Genomic DNA, 17,114 nt, shown 5'->3' on the forward strand with positions numbered 1-17,114 from the left:
CACCACGCAGTGCATGAGTTGTTGCGCGGACTACCAAAAGAATTTTTTTCTAAAGGAATTTATGCACTTTGTAAGCGCTGGAGGACTTGCATTGAGCATGGGGGACATTATGTTGAAAAGTTATACAGCTTTGTACCACTTCTGCACAGTAAATAATATTTAAGGTTTTCATTTGACTCACCCTCGTATACCCAGCAAAAGCACCCTAGAGACATCTAGGACGATGCAGTACAGAAGTGCCTGTTGACTGCAGGTAGCTGAGGCCATCAGGGAGAAGGTGCAGATCGGGGTGGAGAGGATGTCCGACCTGACGCGGCCGGTGATGGAGCCGCTGGTGGAGGCGACGCACAAGATCTCGCACAACCTGGGGCTCGGCGTCCAGGCTCCGGGCTCGGGCTTCCAGGACAAGATGGGAGGCGTGGCGGCGGTGGCGGCGGCGCACCCGGCGCTGCTGCCGGCGCTGGGGCTGGTGGCCGGCGGGGCGGCGCTCGGCCTGGGGGCGGTCGCCGTGGGCCGCTTCCTCGACGTCGACCCCCTGCGCCGCAGCGGCGACGACGCCGGCGCCGACCTGCCGCTGGAGCACAAGCGCGCGCTCCAGGCCGTCGCGGAGTCGCTCGGGGACCCCCAGCAGGTGGTCGTCTACAGGCCGGCCACCGACGCCTCCGACCAGCGCCCGAAGAGGGCCTCCGGCGACCGCGACCGCGACGTCATTCTGGTGCTCGAGGAGGCACCCGGTACACCAGTCAGGACCAAGAGGTCTACACCGGCACTGAGGTAACTCTCACTTTCCGCAGATACTCTCACCGCAAAACACTTCCCTTCTCGCTCGAAGGGTTCTTCAGTTTAGCACCGAGGTAACTGATATTCTCACTCTTAAACACTTTACTTCTTACAAGGAAATCTCCCCATCGCACCCCCCTCGGATTTAGTATTTTAACTTCAGTGACAGCAGCCACGAAAGCATGCAGACATAATATATTCTGATGGTACACCCAAGAATATATATATATATATATATATATATATATATATATATATATTGCAGAGGATACTTTTCATTTAGTGTTTGTGAACTGCTAATTTTGTATCCAAATAGAATACCAAATAAACAAAAATAAGAAAAAAAAATTACAAAAAAAAGTTGGTAGAGCACTTGCCGGCGAAAGGCAAAGGTCCCGAGTTCGAGTCTCGGTCCGGCAGACAGTTTTAATCTGCCAGGAAGTTTCATATCAGCGCACACTCCGCCATAGAGCGAAAATTTCGTTCTACCAAGGGAACCTCCCCATCGCACCCCCCTCAGATTTAGTTATAAGTTGGCACAGTGGATAGACCTTGAAAAACTGAACACAGATCAATCGAGAAAACAGGAAGAAGTTGTGTGGAGCTGTGAAAAAAATAAGCAAAATATACAAACTGAGTAGTCCATGTGCAAGATGAGCAACATTAAGGATACCCTGAGCTACGGAGCGCCGTGGTCCCGTGGTTAGCGTAAGCAGCTGCGGAACGAGAGGTTCTTGGTTCAAGTTATGATCTGTCCGTTCGCTCATTGACGCCTCTGTTCACTGCAATAAGTTTAGTGTCGTGCGATTAGTAGACGAAAGGACGTGCCTGTCCGATTGGAACCGAAAAAATTTGATTGCGAGGTCATAGGTCAACCGATTCCTCCACAGGAAAACACATCTGATATATTCTATACGACACTGGTGACGGCATGTGCGTCACATGACAGGAGTATGTTGTCGACCCACCTGACTTGTACAATTGGCGAATGGGTAAAAAGATTCTTCTACCTCGCCCGATTTACGTTTTCTTGTGGATGTCATAATCACTCTCAAAAATGTGATGAAAACATAAGAGTTTGTCACGTAAACTGAAAATAAAAAATTAAAATTTTCACGCGAGGTAAGACTTGAACTAACGACCTCTCCTTCCGCAGCTGCTCACGCTAGCCACGTAACCATGGCGCTCCAGAGCTCACAGTATCCTTGATGTTGCTTATCTTGCACATGCACTACTCAGTTTGTATATTTTGCTTATTTTTTTTCATAGTTCCACACAACTTCTTCCTGTTTTCTCGATTGATGTGTCTTCAGTTTTTCGAGGCCTATCCACTGTGCCAACTTATAACTAAATCTGAGGGCGGGTGCGATGGGGAGATTCCCTTGTTAGAATGAAATTTTCACTCTCCAGTGGAGTGTGCGCTGGTATGAAACTTCCTGGCAGATTAAAACTGACTGCCGGACCGAGACTCGAACTCGGGACCTTTGCCTTTCGCGGGCAAGTGCTCTACCATCTGAGCTACCCAAGCACGACTCACGCCCCGTCCTCACAGCTTTACTTCTGCCAGTACCTCGCCTCCTACCTTCCAAACTTTACAGAAGCTCTCCTGCGAACCTTGCAGAACTAGCATTCCGCTGTAGAGTGAAAAATTCATTCTAGAAACATCCTCCAGGGTAGGTAGGAGACGAGGTATTGGCAGAAGTAAAGCTGTGAGGACGGGGCGTGAGTCGTGCTTGGGTAGCTCAGATGGTAGAGCACTTGCCCGCGAAAGGCAAAGGTAGCAAGTTCTAGTCTCGGTCCGGCACACAGTTTTAATCTGCTAGGAAGTTTCACTTTACTTCTTGCTCGAAAGGTTCTTGGGTGTACCATCAGAATATATTATGTAAGTCTGCAGGCTTTCGTGGCCGTTGTCACTGAAGTTAAAATCTTCTGGGTTATTAGGCCGAGTCATGGATCTTCTAAAATGTTCGACGTTTCGACCCCTCTACTGGGATCTTCCTCAGGATCTTTTGGTGTTCACTACTGCTAGAACGCTGAGACGAGTGTCGCGTCCACTTATAAAGGGGGAGTTTTCTGGCACTTCTACATCTTCATCTACATCTACATCCATACTCCGCAAGCCACCTGACGGTGTGTGGCGGAGGGTACCTTGAGTACCTCTATCGGTTCTCCCTTCTATTCCAGTCTCGTTTTGTTCGTGGAAAGAAGGATTGTCCGTATGCCTCTGTGTGGGCTCTAATCTCTCTGATTTTATCCTCATGCTCTCTTCGCGAGATATACGTAGGAGGGAGCAATATACTGCTTGACTCCTCGGTGAAGGTATGTTCTCGAAACTTCACCAAAAGCCCGTACGGAGCTACTGAGCGTCTCTCCTGCAGATTCTTCCACTGGAGTTTATCTATCATCTCCGTAACGCTTTCGCGATTACTAAATGATCCTGTAACGAAGCGCGCTGCTCTCCTTTGGATCTTCTCTATCTCTCCTATCAACCCTATCTGGTACGGGTCCCACACTGCTGAGCAGTGGGCGAACAAGCGTACTGTAACCTACTTCCTTTGTTTTCGGATTGCATTTCCTTAGGATTCTTCCTATGAACCTGTCTGGCAACTGCTTTACCGACGATGAACTTTATATGATCATTCCATTTTAAATCACTCCTAATGCGTATTCTCAGATAATTTATGGAATTAACTGCTTCCAATTGCTGACCTGCTATATTGTAGCTAAATGATAAGGGATCTTTCTTTCTATGTATTCGCAGCACATTACACTTGTCTACATTGAGATTCAATTGCCATTCCCTGCACCATGCGTCAATTCACTGCTGATCCTCCTGCATTTCAGTACAATTTTCCACTGTCACAACCTCTCGATATACCACAGCATCATCCGCAAAAAGCCTCAGTGCATTTCCGATGTCATCCACAAGGTCATTTATGTGTATTGTGAATAGCAACGGTCCTACAACACTCCCCTGCGGCACACCTGAAATCACTCTTACTTCGGAAGACTTCTCGCCATTGACATGCTGCGTGCTGGAGAAGTGATAGCATTGGTTAAAATTCAAATTGGATGGCTCTGACATCGATATTAATAACGTACATGTACTGGTTACAGAAACAAACATTTGTAGAAGAAGGGTCCGAGAAGCGGTTGAAATTTCTAAAAATGCATCTAATTTCAATAGAGAGGACGGCTATAGGCTTCCGGCATCGTGGCTCCCCGCCATAGAGGAAGTAAATACGCGGCCGCGGTGTGTGAGCGGCATAAACATCGCGCTGCAAGTCACCTCGGCGGACAATAATATTTTGGGTAAACATTGGCCCTCTCTCGCTCAGTCCGTTTCGAATCTAGCCACTGATGACGACCAACCAATAGCGGTAGCAGGCATTTCAACCAATAACTCCTCTCGAGCATAAGTGTGGAATAGTGCCTTTCTATCCAATGACGATTGACCGCCAATGGTATCCACAGGAGATGAGCTACCAACGCCCCTTCTTCTGTATTAGCCTATGACTATGGCCCAACAATGGTAGCCATTTGAATTTTAACCAATACTATCACCTCTCTAGCAACGAACGCCAGAAAACTCCCGCTTTGTAAGTGGACGCGACACTCGTCTCAGACAGTGTTCTAGCAGTAGTGGACACCAAAAGATCCTGAGGAAGATCCCAGCAGAGGGGTCGAAACGTCGAACATCTTAGAAGAAACATGATGCTGCCCAACAACCCAGAAGATTTTAACTTCAATTAGAATATATTGTCTAAACTGCACAACATTTCTCTGAAGCACTGCTTGTCATCTTCAGTTGCAATCACTGGTGTCCACAGAAACTTCCCAAGAGGGGCAAAATTCGACCAACGGCCTTGCCACAGTGGTAACATGGGTTCCCCTCAGATCACCGACGTTGAGCGCTGTCGGGCTGGGCTAGCACTTGGATGGGTGACCATCCGGTCTGCCGAGCGCTGTTGGCAAGCGGGGTGCACTCAGCCCTTGCGAGGCAACCTAAGGAGATACTTGATTGAGAAATAGCGGCTCTGGTCTCGTAAGCTGACAAACGGCAGGGAGAGCGGTGTGCTGACCACATGCCCCTCCGTATCCGCATCCAGTGACGCCTGTGGGCTGAGGATGACACGGCGGCCAGTCGGTACCGCTGGGCCGTCCGAGGCCTGTTCGGACGGAGGGCAATATTCTTAAATGGCCATTTTTAATATACAGTGTCTGATTAGGTAAGTTTGAAAATGTGCCGCATCTCAGGAAGTAAATTTGACAAGAAGTATACAAAATTTAGTGTAGCACAAACGACTGATAGTAATCCAGTTAATAGTAACAGATTAATTTCGTATCCAAACAGTACACAAATTAGCCAGAATAAAAAACTATAAAGTAGGAGGACATCTTTTCTAGTCGTTTCGAATTCTTTGATTCAACGATGTAAAATTTCGTTCTCATATGGTTAAACCCAGGGTTCCCAGCGAGTTACGAAATAAATCTAGGAAACGTTTACAACAAAATTTATTTATAGCCCCATTCGAAACAATCGCAACAGAGAATAGTCACAAGACTGAGAAAATCCTACTGGACATTAACAAAAATAATCATCATGAATACTCCTTGAAGAGAAAGAACAAGCCGCAAACATTGAGAAAGGCTAACTAGATCTGACGTCATCTACAATATTTTCCTTGCATACAAAGCACATCTGATCACGTTAAGGGATTTCTTCCCTTATTTTCATCCTTTCTATTTCCTAATGTTGCTCAAAATGCGTTTTAAAAATAAAATTTTTGGCTTTCTCACTTGAAGTATAGTCTTGGGTTTGTAACCGACTAGATGAGCACGAGTAATCTTTCAAAACCACCCTCAAATTGGCCAGTAGAATCGACTTCTAACAGCCTAGGACTGAAGCGAGTGAGTCCTCTACTCTCCAGTTTGTCACGTTATTGTGCAGGCATACCAACTGGACCTTTGACTGCATGTGGTGCTGTGTTATACCCCGTAACGTTGAGAAGATTCCACTTCCTTGAGAAGACATTTTTCTCGAACATGTACTACAGTACATAGTCTTATGACTGTGTACTGTACTACTAATATTTTAAGTATGACAGGGCCAATATCTGGCATGTTTTAATTTTATATTGTGTACTACAGCACATAGTCTTATGAGTATGTACTGTACTACTAATATTTTAAGTATGACAAGGCCAATAGCTGGCATGTTTTAATTTTATGTTGTGACATTTCTGAAGAAGGCTACATTATTACAGCCGAAACCTATGTAAAGTTTCTTTGCTTATGCAACTGGAGGCTGAAATTAAATGTAATTACATTTTTCAGTTGCTGACTCTGCTGTAACATGCTAAAAATATTACTCTGAGTTTCTACGCTATCCCTCGTGTTATTTTTATCCATTTAATGTCTTGACTGATCCATCTTTGCCTGCTAAAGAAAAAAAAACATAATAATTTAAGTTTATATGATATCTGTTTTGTCTGGAACAACCTGAACATCAGATATGACATTTTTAACTTGTCAGTGTTGTTACTGCTGCTAGACATTGTAATAGCCTACAATATAGAAAATATCATCAGTTGTTCCTAAAGATAAAATAAAAATATAATATTTCTTACTTACATGCAAAACTCAGCATTCTAAAGTTAGGGCACCGAAGAAATCACGAAGAACAAAGAAGTTGTTACCACTATTCAAAAAATGGTTCAAATGGCTCTGAGCACTATGGGACTTAACTTCTGAGGTCATCAGTCTCCTAGAACTTAGAACTACTTAAACCTAAGCAACCTAAGGACATCACACACAACCATGCCCGAGGCAGGATTCGAACCTGCGACCGCAGCGGTCACGCGGTTCCAGACTGTAGCGCCTAGAACCCCACGGCCACCGCGGCCGGCTGCTACCACTATTGTTCTGACTCAAAATCGTGTAAAGCAGCCCCTAGACTGTCAATAACATTTTGCAGTATTACTGACCGTCTGTGCACAAGATCGAAGGTTGTCCAATATATTGTACAAGATATTGTCTTGTTGGCCAACTTCTTAGATCAGTGGTTCACAACGTCGGGGTAGTTACCCAATGAGGGTAATGAAATTTTCTAAGCGGTAAAAAACAAAAGGGTTCTGTTGCGTTTCGATTACAAAACTACATTACTTTTAAAAGATGTTTGCTATTTTCTGATTACATAAGTTACCAGTAATAACATTTTTGTTTCTAAACTAGCATTAGCGCGTGATTATGTTGTGGAGGTTCCAGCTGGTGAACCCAATGCACGAAGATCTTCCTTGTCCAACAACCCACTCACTACACATATACTTTCTACCGTTTATCTATTGCAGTAAAATTGAAACAATACTTTGAGGTGACAAAAGTCATGAAATATCTGATAATACAGTGTCCGACCTCCTTTTACCCAGCGTTGTGCAGCAGCTCCACGTGACATGGACTCAACAATTTGTTGGAAGTCCCCTGCAGAAATATTGAGCCGTGCTGTCTCTACAGCCGTCCATAACTGCGAAAGTGTTTCCGGTGAAAGATTTTGTGCACGCACTGACCTCTCCATTATATTCCATAAATGTTCGACGATTCATGCTGGGCGATCTGCCTGGCCAAATCATTCTCTCGAATTGGCCAGAATGTTCTTCAAAACAATCTCGAACAATTGTGGCCCGGTGACATGGTGCGTTGTCATCCATAAAAGATTCCGTCGTTGTTTGGGAACATGAAGTCCATAAATGCCTGCAAATGGTCTCCAAGTTACAGAACATAAGCATTTCCAGTCAGTGATCGGTTCATTCTATGTAAACACAGCCCACACCATTATCCAGCCATCACCAGCTTGCACAGTGCCTTGTTGACAACTTGGGTTCAAGGACTCTTCAGTCTCCACCACATTGCCGATTCGATTATAGTTGCGAAACGAATAATGAAGCAATTTCTGATCTATTGCGGGACCTACCTACAATCCGGACGAGGCATTTTCATGATATACTTAAGCATATTTGATAAACGAGGTGTGACAATTAAGTAATGAGTGTCATGTGAAAAAAAGTTGCTTACCGTTTTAGTCAAGTGTAGTGTTGTCTCCTTCAAAGTAGTTCCCTTCTGATTGCACACACTTTTTCCAGCGCTTCTGCCACTGATGGTAACATTTCTGGAACTCATCTTCTCTAATATCCTCCAAGACCCTCGTCACAGCTTTTTGGACATCTTGTGTTGTTTGAAAATGATGTCCTTGACCGCCGTTTTGACTCTTGGAAATAGAAAAAAGTCGCACGGAGCGATATCTGGTGAATAAGGTGGCTGTGGTAGTACTGAAATTTGTTCTGAGTTAAAAATTGCTGTACTGACAGAGCAGTATTGGATGGCGCATTATCGTGATGCAGAATCCAATTATCAGCAATGATGGCACGGACACGAAGAACTCTTTTACGAAGTCTTTCTAAAATTCCTTTACAGTGATATTGGTTAACTGTTTGTCCAGGAGGCACCCACTCTTTATGAACAATTCCCTTGGAATCAAAGAAACACAGAAGGTTGATGATTGTCCACTGCGGTCTTCATCTTCAACATCCGTTCTGCCCTCACTAAACATTTTATGCCAACGATAAACTTGAGCTCTTGACATAACCTCCAAAAGCCTTCTGAAGCTTACCATAAGTTGTTGCGTTTTCACCCGATTTAATACAAAAGAAATGGCATACCGTTGCGATATATTATGCGTTTCAAATGGCTCTGAGCACTATGGGACTTAACATCTTAGGTCATCAGTCCCCTAGAACTTAGAACTAACCTAAGGACATCACACACATCCAACCCCGAGGCAGGATTCGAACCTGCGACCGTAGCAGTCCCACGGTTCCGGACTGCAGCGCCTAGAACCGCACGGCCACCGCGGCCGGCGCAATATTATGCGGTTCCATTTCCGTGACGAGAGACACAAATATGTGTTAACTTATTACAGCACAGCTCATGACCAGTTGCATCGATGTGCCGCTTGGACTAGAAGCAGCTTATAGACCAAGGTCAAAGATATTGTGCCTAAGCAAGCCTGCAGGGTTGCCACATCTTGCAAAGAAAATCAGTCTCATTACTTTATTGTCGCACCTCGTAGATTGAGTCAGGGGGTAGCGATATGCACACGTACATACGGCGCCAGTATCGCGTGTACAAGGTACAGCAGGGCAGTGCATTGACGGAGGTGTTATTTATGCTCAAAATGTTTCCGACGAGATTGTGGCCACATGACGGCAATTAACAGACTTTGAACGCAGAATGGTAGTTGATGTTAGAGGCATGGGACGTTCCATTTCGGAAACTGTTAGGAAATTCAGTATTCCAAGACATACAGTGTCGAGAGCGTGCCGAGAGTACCAAATTTCAGGCATTTCCTCTCACCACGAACAACACAGTGGCCACGGCCTTCACTTAACGTCCAACAGCAGCGGCATTCTGTAGAGTGTTACTTATAATCCGTCTTGATTGGAAAATTTTTTTATTCATATGACCGGTTTCGGTTCATTCAGAACCGTCTTCAGATCTGATATTTCAGTTACAGGAGTAACCTGTCCAAATCCAGCAACTGAAATATCAGATCTGAAGATGGTTCTGAATGAACCGAAACCGGTCATATGAATAAAAAAAATTGCAATCAAGACGGACTATAAGTATACAATCACTGATTGCTGCTATCCCATTAGACATTGTGTCTGTTTTTGCAAAATTCTGTAGAGTTGTCAGTGCTAATAGACAAGCAACACTGCGTGAAATATAACGAACGTATGCGTTACAACAGTGCAGCGTTAATCAGATATGGCAGCAGACGACTGACGCGATTGTCTCTCGTAACGGTACATCGCCTGCAACGCCTATCGTGCAGTTGTGAACATATCAGCTGGACCCTAGACGACTCAAAACCTTGCCCCAGTCAGATGAGTCCCGATTTCAGTTGGTAAGAGCTGGTGGTAGGGTGCGAGTGTGGCACACACACCATGAAGCCATGCACGCAAGTTGTCAACAAGACAATGTGTGGTGTGACCGCCAGACACCACACTTGCTAGGTGGTAGCCTTTTAATCGGCCGCGGTCCGGTAGTATACGTCGGACCCGCGTGTCGCCATTATCAGTGATTGCAGACCGAGCGCCGCCACACGGCGGGTCTAGAGAGACTCCCTAGCACTCGCCCCAGTTGTACAGCCGACTTTGCTAGCGATGGTTCACTGTCTACATACGCTCTCATTTGCAGAGGCGACAGTTTAGCATAGCCTTCAGCTACGCCATTTCCTACGACCTAGCAAGGCGCCATATTCAGTTACTATAATTACTATCGTCAAGAACGTCTTCTGAACAGATAATATTGTGAATCATGCACAGTCAAGAGCGACGTTCATCATTAATGGATTAAAGTTGTAAGTAGGCTGTTTAGGTTTTTTTATTGGTAACGCCACCTCTGTATGAAAATCACTGGCTGTGCTGTGTGCAGTCTGTGGCTGCTTTGCATTGTTGTAATACTCGCCATTGTAGTGTTAGGCAGCTGGCTGTGAACAGCGCGTAGCATTGCGCAGTTGGAGGTGAGCCGCCAGCAGTGGTGGATGTGGGGAGAGAGATGGCGGAGTTTTGAAATTTGTCATGAACTGCTATATTTATATATGATGATATCAAGGTAAATACATTGTTTGTTCTCTATTAATATCTTTCATTTGCTAACTATCCCTATCAGTAGTTAGTGCCTTCCATAGTTTGAATCTTTTATTTAGCTGGCAGTAGTGGCGCTCGCTGTATTGCAGTAGCTTGAGCAGCGAAGATTTTTGTGAGGTAAGTGATTTGTGAAAGGTATAGTTTAATGTTAGTCAGGGCCATTCTTTTGTAGGGAATTTTGAAAGTCAGATTGCGTTCCGCTAACAAAATATTGTGTGTCAGTTTAAGCACAGTCCTTGTACAATTTTTCAAAGAGGACGTTTCAAAGTATCAAACTAATTACGTCCGCTTTCCGAATTCTCATTCCTTGTCATGTTCCAGACCTCACGTCAGTATAGTTCTTCCCTCCCCACACTAGCCTGCGTGAGCTAAAACGCGTGCATTTCGGCCTCCACTTGTAACACGGTGTTGGCTCTTGTGCTGACACAAAACAATGTGCATCCTGGTAACGGCTGTGTTTACATGAAATAAACTGGGACCTCTGGTCCAACTGAACCGATCACTGTCTTTAAATGGCCATGTTCGGCTACTTGGAGACCATTTGCAGCCAGCCAATGACAGAATTTTTATGGATCACAAAGCCTCATGATACTGGGCCCCAACTGTCTGCAACGGTCTGAAGAACATTCTGAGGAATTTGGGCGATCGCTTAGCCACCTAGATCACCTGACATGAATCCCATCGAACATTTAAGGGGCATAATGGAGAGGTCAACTTGTGCACAACATCCTGCACTGGCAACACTTTCGCTATTATGGATGGCTATAGTGGCAGCATGGCTCAATATTTCTGCAGGGGACTTCCAAACACTTGTTGAGTACATGCCTCATCGAGCTGCTGCCAGACGAAAGGAGTTCGACACGTTACGGTATATTGATAACTTTTACTTGTGGACCGTCTGACAGCAACTGAATAAAACACAGTTTTAGTGCCATACGCGTTTCGCCTTTATTTTCTGCAAGGCATCACCACTGGCAGGTTGCGTGGACAATTTCTTACATATTGCGCTCCTGTTGCATTTTTGTTGTTGTTCTTCTTGTTGTTGTTGTTGTTGTCGTCTTCAGTCCTGAGACTGGTTTGATGCAGCTCTCCATGCTACTCTATCCTGTGCAAGCTTCTTCATCTCCCAGTACCTACTGCAACCTACATCCCTCTGAATCTGCTTAGTGTATTCATCTCTTGGTCTCCCTCTACGATTTTTACCCTCCACACTGCCCTCCAATACTAAACTGGTGATCCTTTGATGCCTCGGAACGTGTCCTACCAACCGATCTCTTCTTCTAGTCAAGTTGTGCCACAAACTTCTCTTCTCCCCAATCCTATTCAATACCTCCTCATTAGTTACGTGATCTACCCACCTTATCTTCAGCATTCTTCTGTAGCACCACATTTCGAAAGCTTCTATTCTCTTCTTGTCCAAACTAGTTATCGTCCATGTTTCACTTCCATACATGGCTACACTCCATACAAATACTTTCAGAAACGACTTCCTGACACTTAAATCTATACTCGATGTTAACAAATTTCTCTTCTTCAGAAACGATTTCCTTGCCATTGCCAGTCAACATTTTATATCCTCTCTACTTCGACCATCATCAGTTATTTTACTCCCTAAATAGCAAAACTCCTTTACTACTTTAAGTGTCTCATTTCCTAATCTAATTCCCTCAGCATCACCCGATTTAATTTGACCACATTCCATTATCCTCGTTTTGCTTTTGTTGATGTTCATCTTATATCCTCCTTTCAAGACACTGTCCATTCCGTTCAACTGCTCTTCCAAGTCCTTTGCTGTCTCTGACAGAATTATAATGTCATCGGCGAACTTCAAAGTTTTTACTTCTTCTCCATGAATTTTAATACCTACTCCGAATTTTTCTTTTGTTTCCTTTACTGCTTGCTCAATATACAGATTGAATAACATCGGGGAGAGGCTACAACCCTGTCTCACTCCTTTCCCAACCACTGCTTCCCTTTCATGCCCCTCGACTCTTGTAACTGCCATCTGGTTTCTGTACAAATTGTAAATAGCCTTTCGCTCCCTGTATTTTACCCTTGCCACCTTCAGAATTTGAAAGAGAGTATTCCAGTTAACATTGTCAAAAGCTTCTTATGAATGCCAATTTGCGGTTTTTTTCCCCACATTCCACAGCACTATGAACTGAATGCTTGTTTTAATGCAATGTTTTTGAAGAACATTAAAACAAGCATTCAGTTCATAGTGCTGTGGAATGTGGGAAGAAAACCCGCAAATTGGCATTCATAAGAAGAATAACAACAACAAAAATGCAACAGGAGCGCAATATGTAAGAAATTGTTCGCGCAACCTGCCAGTGGTGTTGCCTTGCAGAAAATAAAGGCGAAACGCGTATGGCACTAAAACTGTGTTTTATTCAGATGCTGTCAGACGGTCCATAAGTAAAAGTTATCAATATACCGTAATATTACACGCAACTAAGGAAGACAGGACTACAAAAGTTGAAGATGTTCGACACGTTATTAGGAGGTATTCCATGACTTTTATCTTGTCGGTGCATACCGTGCGAGGCACAATGGCGCTATCCAAAATCGGCGTCGCTGGCCAGTGTGACCGAGCGGTTCTAGGCGCTTCAGTCTGGAACCGCGCGACCACAACGGTCGCGGGTTCGAATCCTGCCTCTGGCATGGATGTCTGTGATGTCCTTAGTTAGGTTTAAGTCATTCTAAGTTCTAGGGGACTCATGACCTCAGTTGTTAAGTCCCATAGTGCCCACAGCCATTTCAACATTGGCGTCGAGGCAACTGCGCTGTCCCAAGGGCGAAAAGTCAGGAAAAGTGTCAAACGAACGTCGCCAAAGGACCCGACAAAGCTAACAGGCATCTCGCGTACAGATAAATGACTTGAAAGACTTCTTATAATGACCAGCTTTGTTGGTAATGAGGCTGCTCTGTTCACCTGTGGTCCAGCGTCCCGAGCTTCAACTACGGGCTGTGGACGGGTGCGGCGGCAGCTGGTGGCGCTCCTGCGTTGGGCGGCGAGGACGCGCAGGAGAGGTTCCTGGAGGAGGCCTGGAGTGGCGCCAGCCGCGACCACAGCGCTGCCCAGCGGGTGGCTGGCGCCAGCGGACCGGCGGCGTGGACGCACACGCCCTGCGCCAAGAGGCTGTTCTGCGAGGCGCTGCTGTCGCAGTCGCACGACGCCGCGCTCTTCATGGAGAAGAGGATGGCCGCCTTCCTCGCGCTGTGAGTACCACGAGCCCTAACGTCCCGAGCGCACAGTTCTGCATCTATATACGTACTCCGCAAGCAACCGTTCAGTTCGTGCTGGGAGGTACCCTGTACCACCACTACTCATCCACCTTCCTGTTCAACTCACAAACAGAGAGACGGAAAAATGACTGTCTACAAGCCTTCATACGAGCCCTGATTACTCGTATCTTCAGGGTTCTTACGTCAAATGTATGTTGCCGGCGGTAGGATCGTTCTGAAGTCAGCTTCAAATGCGGTTTCTCAAAATTTTCTCAACAGCAGTCCCCCAAAAGAATGTCGCGTTCTGTCTGCTGAGCTCTGTTCACAAGCAGGTTGCACTCAGCCAACTGAGCAGCTAGAATAGTAACTGAGCTGACTGCGGCTGTGACTGTCTCTGTCTGCGACTGAGCGGACTGCCTGTGTCTGGCTGGGCCCTCCAGTTTGAGGTGGCGAGCTAAATACTTGCGTTGGCGGTACGTTGCTTGCGAGTTTGTCTTTGGCCTCTCTCCTGGTAGGTGTGCTTGATTCAGCGCCTATTATCAATCTTCTTGCAACTTCTTTGCTGACCGGTGTGCTGGCACAGCTTATGCCAGCACACAAAGTTCACCATTAGAAAAGACCAAGCTGAGTTTTGCACAAACTAAACTATGCTTTCTAAAACTGTGCTGTGCTGTTTTGTGGATAGAAGCTTCTCCATTTCAAGAAATTATATATATACATATGTTTCCATTCCATGATGTGATTTGAAGAGAAGTAATAAAATGAGCTCTAACATGGAAATTAAGCATTTCCGCACACATGTCCACATAACATCTTTTCTTTATTTGTGTGTGAGGAATGTTTCCTGAAAGTTTGGCTGTACCTTTTTGTATCACCCCATATATATATATATATATATATATATATATATATATATATATATATATAGATGGCGTTGGCGGTGCGTTGCTTGCGACTTTGTCTTTGGCCTCTCTCCTGATAGGTGTGCTTGATTCATCGCCTATTATCGATCTTCTTGCAACTTCTTTGCTGACCGGTGTGCTGGCACAGCTTATGGCAGCAATAGCCGTGGTGAGGTAAGTTTGTATCGGGACAGATTTCCAGAACGAAGGTGTCCCGACAGGAAGACGTTCGAAGCAATTGATCGGCGTCTTAGGGAGCACGGAACATTCCAGCCTATGACTCGCGACAGGGGAAGACCTAGAACGACGAGGACACCTGCAATGGACGAAGCAATTCTTCGTGCAGTTGACGATAACCCTAATGTCAGCGTCAGAGAAGTTGGTACTGTACAAGGTAACGTTGACCACGTCACTGTATGGAGAGTGCTACGGGAGAACCAGTTGTTTCCGTACCATGTACAGCGTGTGCAGGCACTATCAGCAGCTGATTGGCCTCCACGGGTACACTTCTGCGAATGGTTCATCCAACAATGTGTCAATCCTCATTTCAGTGCAAATGTTCTCTTTACGGATGAGGCTTCATTCCAACGTGATCAAATTGTAAAGTTTCACAATCAACATGTGTTGGCTGACGAGAATCCGCACGCAATTGTGCAATCACGTCATCAACACAGGTTTTCTGTGAACGTTTGGGCAGGCATTGTTGGTAATGTCTTGATTGGGCCCCATGTTATTCCACCTACGCTCAATGGAGCACGTTATCATGATTTCATACGGGATACTCTACCTGTGCTGCTAGAACATGTGCCTTTACAAGTACGACACAACATGTGGTTCATGTACGATGGAGCTCCTGCACATTTCAGTCGAAGTGTTCGTACGCTTCTCAACAACAGATTCGGTGACCGATGGATTGGTAGAGGCGGACCAATTCCATGGCCTCCACGCTCTCCTACCCTCAACCCTCTTGATTTTCATTTATGGGGGCATTTGAAAGCTCTTGCCTACGCAACCCCAGTACCAAATGTAGAGACTCTTCGTGCTCGTATTGTGGGCGGCTGTGATACAATACGCCATTCTCCACGGCTGCATCAGCGCATCAGGGATTCCATGCGACGGAGGTGGATGCATGTATCCTCGCTAACGGAGTACATTTTGAACAATTCCTGTAACAAAGTGTTCGAAGTCACGCTGGTACGTTCTGTTGCTGTGTGTTTTCATTCCATGATTAATGTGATTTGAAGAGAAGTAATAAAAAACCGTTCAAATGGCTCTGAGCACTATGGGACTCAGCATCTGAGGTCATAAGTCTCCTAGAACTTAGAACTACTTAAACCTAACTAATCTAAGGACATTACACACATCCATGCCCGAGGCAGGATTCGAACCTGCGACCGTAGCGGTCGCGCGGTTCCAGACTGAAGAGAAGTAATAAAATGAGCTGTAACATGGAAAGTAACCGTATCCGGACACATGTCCACATAACATATTTTCTTTCTTTGTGTGTGAGTAATGTTTCCTGAAAGTCTGGCCGTACCTTTTTGTGACACCCTGTATATATTAATGGGCTCCCTTATGAATGAATTTCTTCGATTTTGTGACTTCTACCTGACTATAAAATAATGGGTGAAATTGCTAGGAGTGAAACGACAATCAATGACATTCCTATTCTTGGTTATCACAAATATTTGGCCGTTTTATCGTAAAATATCTCGATTTCCGAGCGTATTGTTAGGCTGGAACCCAACAGTACAGCTTGAACTGTTGCCAATGAAACGAGCGGAAATGACATTTATATTCCTTGCTTGCCACAAATGTTTGGTTGTTTATATTTGAGTATGTCGCAGTTTACGAGGGTGTCGCTAGGCAGGAGACTAAGAGAACAGATAAAAATTGTATTGCAAATCTATATACTCACAAGGGAAATTCCCCATCGCACCCACGAAAGATTTAATGATAAGATGGCCCAGTGGAAAAACATCATAAACTGAACTGTTTCTATAAAATCGTTTGAGGGAGAGGGTATTTTGCCATATGGGTATTATGCAAAACTTCATTATCTACTGTTTTATTCCACAAAATACAGAATTTTTTTTATGAGAGAATGTAATTTTCAAAGACCAGGCACAGCTGGTGAAACAAGAAATATTATGGATTTAGGAACAACATAAGTGAAGACATTATTCGTTTATTTTTGTATATAGGATGTGCTTTTTCATAAGCTATTGACCTAATTTTTCCTCAGTTCCTCACTTAATAGACCACTGTTTGAGAATTCTCTTGCAATTACATCTCCACAATATGTTAGTGAGGTGACATTGGTGAGGTGTTTTGGCAAAAGAAGCAAATTTGTACATGGCAACAATAGAAACGTGTAGGGTTTACTCAAAGTTTTCCACTCATGACGCTTCCCTGAAAGTTACAAATGGTTAAGAAGCCAGGCAAAAATAAATCCCTGTATTTTTTTTTTTTTTTGCATTTTCAGCGGAGATCTTCT

General features: G+C 44.8%; 1 protein-coding gene across 1 annotated transcript in view; it reads left to right on the forward strand.

Annotated features, from left to right (window-relative positions):
* The window catches only part of LOC124551256, a 162,266-nt gene that overhangs the window by 109,009 nt on the left and 36,143 nt on the right, over positions 1-17,114 (forward strand). The window contains exons 7-8 of the mRNA XM_047126255.1: positions 254-774; positions 13,434-13,709. Of these exons, the coding sequence (XP_046982211.1) occupies positions 254-774; positions 13,434-13,709 (797 nt within the window). The remainder of the gene's footprint in view (positions 1-253; positions 775-13,433; positions 13,710-17,114) is intronic.

This window comes from Schistocerca americana, chromosome 9, assembly GCF_021461395.2.
Source record: "Schistocerca americana isolate TAMUIC-IGC-003095 chromosome 9, iqSchAmer2.1, whole genome shotgun sequence".
NCBI classification, from domain to species: Eukaryota; Metazoa; Arthropoda; class Insecta; order Orthoptera; family Acrididae; genus Schistocerca; species Schistocerca americana.